The 7,763-nt window shown below is 46.2% G+C and overlaps 1 protein-coding gene across 1 annotated transcript in view; it reads left to right on the forward strand.

The window, feature by feature from the left end:
* Window positions 1–1,037: 1,037 nt before the first annotated feature.
* Window positions 1,038–7,763, forward strand: part of SART3 (spliceosome associated factor 3, U4/U6 recycling protein) — a 61,935-nt gene continuing 55,209 nt past the window's right edge. The window contains exon 1 of the mRNA XM_082243754.1: window positions 1,038–1,465. Coding sequence (XP_082099880.1) covers window positions 1,187–1,465 — 279 coding nt within the window. The 5' untranslated portion in view covers window positions 1,038–1,186. The remainder of the gene's footprint in view (window positions 1,466–7,763) is intronic.

The raw sequence follows: 7,763 nt of genomic DNA on the forward strand, positions 1-7,763 counted from the left end.
AAAATTTTTTGGGAATGTCATATAGCAGAATGTGAAATATTTTTTTTCACATTTTTTTATATGAAATTCCCAAAAAAAAATGTAAAAATCAAAATTTTTTAACATTTTCGGCCAATTTGTTTTATGCTACCTATGTTTGGTAAAAAAAAATCGCAAAAGGCGTATTTTGATTGGTTTGCGCTAAAGTTATCGCGTTTACTAACAAAGGGAAAGATTTTTGTCATTTTTGTTTTTTAACGAGCAATGGCGGCGATCTGCGTTGTTTTTTTTGCGGGACTGCCACATTGCGGCGGACAGATCGGACCCTTGACTGACACTTTTGGGGGTACCAGTGACATTACTGCAGTAATCAATGCTATACATATGCACTGTTACTGTAAAAATGACACTGGCAGGGAAAGGGTTAACTGTATTGGAGAGGGAGGGGTTAAGTGTGTCCTAGGGGCGTGTTTCTAACTGTGATAGGACATGGCTACTAGTGTAAAAACAGAGATCAACGGTCCTACATAGAAGAACCGTCTGATCTCCATTTTTACACAGGGTAGAATGACAGGCGGCTTGTTTACATTAGCCGCCTGCCTTTCTCCCTCTCTACCGACGATCGCTGTGTGACCGACGGACATCGGGCCCGCCCCGGCTCGTTCACGCACTGACTCCTTAGTGAACGAGCCGGGGCGGGCGCTATTGGCTGACAAGCCGGTCACAGGCTAGTGACATATATATACGTCACTTTGCCTGGCTGGGGCTGACCGCCACAGTATATCTACTTGCGGCGGTCGGCAAGTGGTTAAGGGGGTAAAACCTTCTGGAGCTGAAGTGGTTAAAGACTGGGACTGTCCTCTGTGTGAGCCAAGTCCCTCTGCTCCTCTTCCACTCATTATGTATAGATATAAGCTGTCCATGAACTGTTAAATGAATGTATTTCCTTCACATTACTACACAGAGCTCCTCACACATCAACCACTCTACGCTACACACACACAGTCACACGCCCCCTCAGTGAATAAGGCGTAAAATAAAGGAGGACCCCCGAAAACGCGGGATTTCGGTCTCCCTGGAGACGGGGCTGACCTCTCGCGCCTGCACAGAAAATATGATTACATTCCTTCAAATCTCCTTATTGCGCGAGAAATGCGTACATTCCACGAAATAATATAACGTTTTTCAGTTAAAATTGGAATTCTGAATGCCCAAGAAAGCTCTATTGCAGACAGGAGCCGCCGCGGAAGGCCCTCCCGCCCAGCAACGTTGTGAATTCGCAGTAAGGATCGCAATGGCGGCCGCCAAACAGGAGGAGAGAGAGAAGCTTCGTTTGGCCGGGGAGGGAGAAGAGGAAATGGAGTCGGAGCAGGAAGAAGAAGAAGAGGAACAGCGGCAGCAGGGAGACGGTTCGTCGGAAGAATCTTCTTCTAATGAGGAGGATGATAAGGAGTGTGAGGTGGAAATCCAGCGTCTGGAGGAGCAGGTAATTACTGAGAGGAGGAGGCCGCACATGGAGCACAGGCAGCACTTGTCAGCTGCTTGTACAGTAATAGGGAAGAAGGGCAGTATATGGGGGGAGTTCATTTATACATAACCTGTCCTGCCACCATTAACACACTAAAACTCTGCATGCCAACCAATCAACTTCTAGCTTCAGCTTGTTCAGTTAAGCTGTGAAAATGAAAGATAGAAGCTGATTGGTTGTCATGCACAACTGCTTCAGTCTTAAAGCGGAGTTCCACCCAAAAGTGGAACTTCCGCTTTAGGTAGTCCTAACCCCTTGACGTGCCATTTTTTTGGGGGGAAAGCGGGTACCTAGTTTTGACAGGTACCCGCTCCCACTTCCGCCCGGAGCGCCGCGGCGCCCTGAGTGGAAGTTCTCCTCTCCCCCTCCCTCCCTGCAGTCTTCTGGGACATGTCAGAGGTTCCAGAAGATTGCCGGCCAATCACGACGCGTAGCACAACAGCATGCGCAGTGCATACCCGGCTGTGAAGCCGCACACTGTCACAGCCGGGTGCCCACACCAGTGATGCCGGCGCCGCCGAGACCAGAGGGAGAGGATCGAGGCTTCGGGCGGCCGTATCGCTGGATCGTGGGACAGGTGAGTGTGTGTTTATTAAAAGTCAGCAGCTACACTTTTTGTAGCTGCTGACTTTTAACCACTTGACGACTGCCTAACGTCTATCTACGTCGGCAGTCAGCCCCTCACAGGCAAAGTGACGTAATACTACGTCGCTAGCCTGTGAGGCTCACGGACCACCCCCCCCCCCCCCTGCGTGTGAGCGGTGGACCCGATGTCTGCCGCTCACTCGCGATCGTCTGTAGTGTAAACAAAGCCGCCTGTCAATCTCCCTTGTGTAACAGCAGAGATCATACGGTCCTGCTATGTAGGACCTTAGATCTTTGCTGTTACATGAAAAGCCACATCCAATCACAGTTAGAAGAACGCCCCTAGGGACACACTTAACCCCTCCTTCTCCAATAAAGTTAACCCCTTCCCGTGTCATTTTTACAGTAACAGTGCATATGTATAGCACTGATTACTGTAGTAATGTCACTGGTACCCCCAAAAGTGTCACAAGCGTCAGTCAAGGGTCCGATCTGTCCGCCGCAATGTTGCAGTCCCGCAAAATAAATCGCAGATCCCCGCCATTACTCGTTAGAAAAAAAAAAAAAAACAATAAAAATGACAAAAATCTTTCCCTTAGTAAACGCAATAACTTTTGCGCAAACCAATCAAAATACGTTTTTTGCGTTTTTTTTTTTTTTTTTTTTTTTTTTTACCAAACATATGTAGCAGAAAACAAATTGGCCTAAAGTGTTAAAAAATTTTGATTTTTACATTTTTTGGGTGGAATTTCATATAAAAAATGTGAAAAATATTGTTATTTTTGCAAAATTGTCGCTCTTTTTTTGTTTATAGGGCATGATCAAAAAACCACACAGGTGATCAAATACCGCCAAAAGAAAGCTCTGTTTGTGGGAAAAAAGGACAGCAATTTCATTTGGGTACAGCATCGCATGACTGCGCAATTGTCCGTTAAAGTTACGCAGTGCCGAATCGCAAAATAGGCCCTGGTCAGGAAGGGGGTAAAATCTTCCGGGGCTTAAGTGGTTAATATACACAGAAAAGGCTGCAACTCCGCTTTAAGCCTGGTACAAACATAACTGACAGCTCTTATCGGAGCTGCTGTACTAACAGACTGACATTAGTACAGCGATATTCCCCACTGAGCTGTTGTATTCTGACATAACCTGTAATGTAAACCTCCCTTGTGACAGTAATAGGCAATGACAGGTTCTCTTTTTTTGGAGGGAATCTGGGGTCTAAAAGACCCAAAATCCCTCCTCTGCACTTAAAAGCATTCAAAACACTAAGTTTTGATGCTGTCGTTTTTTTTTTTTTTAAATCTGGTGCCTTTAAGGCTCCAGTACCTAGAATTGATGTCATGACATCGCTTCCAGGTTTTTACATCAGAGACTCGCTCAGTGCCGAATGTCACTTTGTTCGGGTCTTCGGCCAACTGGCAGACATGCCGTCTGGTTACTCGGGCCTCCCTGTGGGACGAGAGACCAGGGCGAGCCGCGGTAGTGGGGGGGGGGGGGCCCCCTCCCTTCCACTCCCGCTCCTTGTAATGACAATCGAGCGGCTGCTCAGCCGCATAAGTTGTCATTACAAGAAAGCCAACTGTCGGCTCTGATCAACGGTACCGGAGTGATGCCTCTAGCTGCAGGCATCACTCTGGTACAACTACTTGAAGAAATGTCAGTCATATCAGCAAGTTTGTGGCCGATACGTCAAAAAAAGTGAATATCGGCCCCACCGATAATCGGTCAATTCCTAATAAACATGGCCGGTTTTTATTTAAACGTCCGATGTCTCCTGACATTTGGCCTATGGTGTACCAGGCTTTAAAAAAAATAAAAGTATCCTATTCCTTTAACCACTTGCCTACAGTGCACTTTCACCCCCTTCCTGCCCAGACCGATTTGAATGACAATTACTCAGTCATGCAACACTGTACCCATAAAAAATGTGTCCTTTTTTTCACACAAATAGAGCTTTCTTTTGATGGCATTTAATCACTACTGGGTTTCTTATTTTTTGTGCTATAAATAATAAAAGACTGAAAATATTGTGAAAAAACGCATTTTTCTTTGTTTCTGTCATAAAATTTTGCAAATTAGTAATTTTTCTTCACAAATTTTGGCTGAAATTTATACTGCTACTTATCTTTGGTAAAAAATAACCCAAAAATATTTGTCATTTTTTTCCACAAGTTTTTGGAAAATGTGGAAAGAAAATGAAAACGCATTTTTTTTACACAACTGTCCATTTATGCAATATTTCTAACACATAGTATGTACATAGCAAAAATTGCACCCCAAAATACATTCTGCTATTCCTCCTGAGTATGGCGATACCACATGTGTAACACTTTTACACAGCCTAGCCACATACAGAGGCCTAACATCCAAGTAGCACTTTACACAAAGTTGTTCATTTATCCACTTTAAGACTGGGCCTATTTTTGACACTTGGTGTTTAGAAGCTAAAATAATTTTTTTTTTTGCTAGAAAACTACTTAGAACCCCCAAACATTATATATATTTTTTTAGCAGAGACCCTAGAAAATAAAATGGAGATCGTTGCAATATTTTTTATCACACCATATTTGCGCAGCAGTCTTCCAAATGCAATTTTTTGGAAAAAATTCACTTTTTTGAATTAAAAAATAAGAAAACAGTAAATTTAGCCCAATTTTTTTCCATAATGTGAAAGATAATGTCACGCCGAGTAATTAGGTACCCAACATGTCATGCTTCAAAATTGCGCACGCTCACAGAATGCCGCCAAACATTGGTACTTAAAAATCCCCATAGGCAACATTTTAAAAATTTCTGCAGGTTACCAGCTTAGAGTTACAGAGGAGGTCTAGGGCTCAAATTATTGCTCTCGCTCTAACGATCGTGGCGATACCTCGCATGTATAACTTTTTGATATCTGCTGCCATAACCCCAGTATTTAGCTTTTAATGGCCGACGTATATAGTCGTTAGGCGGTCAGTAAGTGGTTGCATGTATATAGCAAAAATTGCACCCCAAAATAAATTCTATAAAGGAAAGTGTTAAGGAATAGTCCGAGTCCATCTCCGATCCGCTACTATTTGCGATTTCAAATTCCGAATCAGATTCGGAATTGGATTCGGATACTGATGAGAGCTCCCCGGTGCTCTCATCATGGAGAGGACCTGAAGGGCCTCCTCGCGGCTGTACATCCTTTTTGACATGCTGGCTGTGATGGGCTGTGCAACGGGTAACGGTTGACGGCAGGTGACGATGACTGATGGGGTGACAAGTGACGATGACTGATGGGGTGACGGGTGACAGGTGACGGTGATTGATGGGGTGACAGGCGATGGTCACCGATGGGTGACAGGTGACGGGCGATGGTGCACGGCGGTACTGATGGCAGTCTCTGGTGACTGGTGAACTTTAGGCTATGTTCACATGTGAGTGTAGCGATCGCGGGCAGAATCACCACGATTCTGCCCGCGATCCGGAAATCATTGCAAATCGCGGGACGCCTGTGCGTTGCCCGTGATTTGCAATAGCACCCCAAATGCTGTGCGATGTTGCCGCGATTTCCGCCTGCCGAATCGCGTCAACATCGCGCAAACAACGCATGACGCCCAAAAAAGGTACAAGAGCTTCTTTGGGGCGTCATGCGTTGTTTGCGCGATGTTACCACGATTCGGCAGGTGGAAATCGCGGCAACATCGCACAGCGTTTGGGGTGCTATTGCAAATCACGGGCAACGCACAGGCGTCCAGCGATTTGCAATAATTGCTGGATCGCGGGCAGAATCGCGTTGATTCTGCCCACGATCGCTACGCTCACATGTGAACGTAGCCTTATGGGTGGCAATTTCTGGGCACTGATGAGGTGACTGTTGGGTGACAGGTGCAATTGGGGGGGGGGGGGGGGGGCTGAGGACTGTGTGGGGACCTTTATTGCTGTGATTTTACATTGTGACAGGTACACAGAGCAGTAACTCACTGTTTCTGGCTCTGCTCTCCTCACACTGGAAACTGTGTGAGGGGAGAAGAGCTAGTAACAGTGAGTTACTGCTCTGTATTTACATTTTGTGATCGGCTGTGAATGGATTCACAGCCGATCACATAGTAAACAGTTACTGTCAGTGACTGTTTACTACTGCCGGTGACTAGCTGTGTTCCTAGGGAACACAGAGCCACCGACATGACTGCGCTGCGCGCTCCCGATCGCGCATGCGCGGTCTTCTTCCGGGCTTTGCTATTGTGATCGGTTGTGTCATTGGAACACAGCCGATCACGTGGGAAACAGGCATGCCCATTGGCTGTTTCCCCCCTGCCGGTGACGGGCTGTGTCCCGGGGACACGCCGACACCGACAGGGCGGTGCGCACACGATCGCGCGCCTGCCCTGCTTGAATGGGCTGCCGTCACATGACGGCGGCCCAGAACAATGGTCGCTCGGTCCCGCCGTCATTTGACGGTGGGCGGGCGGCAACTGGTTAAAGCACGTTAAACCGCATAGTGCTTGCTGTGTCATTTTTCCTTTTCTAAGCTGTAAAAAAACCTGGTTGATCCTGCCTGTTCTTGTTGATGAATAAAGCAGGGGACCACTTGAATTTCGCTCAGTGTGTGGGCCCCTTTTTGTTCAATTGATTTCTGTCAAGGGGATGGAAAATGTTGGAAAATTTGTTATCAATCAGTGGCTGCAGCCACTGATCAATGTACTGTGACAGATGCTCCTGTCGGAATACACTGTCCTGTTGGGAGGGATGGAAGAATCTCTGTGTATTTTATTTTGTTTGTTTTTTCTTTTATCCAGCTGGCTGATCGGTAAACTGCATACAAAAAAAAAAATTAAAAATCAGGCCCCGGGCAATTTAGGTCATAATGTGCTAGAATGCATCGCATACTTGAAAACGAAGCCCTCCAGCAGCACTTCCATCTTCACCCGGTCTTCTTTATGGGTTCTTGGGCTTTAGCTATCTGGGCAAGTCGGCGATAACATCACGTGGGAATCTGTTTATGGCATGGCTCTGAAGGAATGGCACGGGTATGCCGTTCCTTTAGAGTAGGGATCCTGAAACTACGGCCCTCCAGCTGTTGCGGAACTACACATCCCATGAGGCGTTGTAAAACTCTGACATTCACAGACCAGACTAGGCATGATGGGACTTGTAGTTCCTGAACAACTGGAGGCCCATAGTTTGCAGACCCCTGTAGTTTAGAGCACATGCGCCAGTGATGTCAACGGCTGCATCTAAAGTAAATATCTGCTAAATAGTGCAGGATTGCCTCCTAAATGTCTGTCAGTCACTGCTATATCGCGTCTTTGCGGGTGGTAAGCACAGCCACCCATTTGAAAGAGTCCTTACTTTCCTCACCTCTCACTACCCTGGCAGCCAACATTCTGGGTATGGAACGGCTGTCCTCACTTACAATGCAGGACTACTGGTTTTGCATTACACTTGATGCTGTTAGAGCTGCCGTCACCAGCTGGAATATTTTAGAGAAGGCTTTGGAGGACTGGTTTTATGGCTGGAGGAGCCTCTGGGAGCGAGGGAAAAGATAAGTCAATCTGCTATTTAATTATATCCCCAGCAAAAACAAATCTTTAACTGTAGTTTTGTTTTTTTTTGGGGGGGGGGGGGGGTTGGCACACTTCAAGGGTAGTATTGAATTTGCCCAGAGTTGAGCTTTCAGGTCATTCTAAAGGCAACATTTTTT

Source organism: Pelophylax lessonae, assembly GCF_965119305.1.
Source record: "Pelophylax lessonae genome assembly, chromosome: 1".
Taxonomy (NCBI): Eukaryota; Metazoa; Chordata; class Amphibia; order Anura; family Ranidae; genus Pelophylax; species Pelophylax lessonae.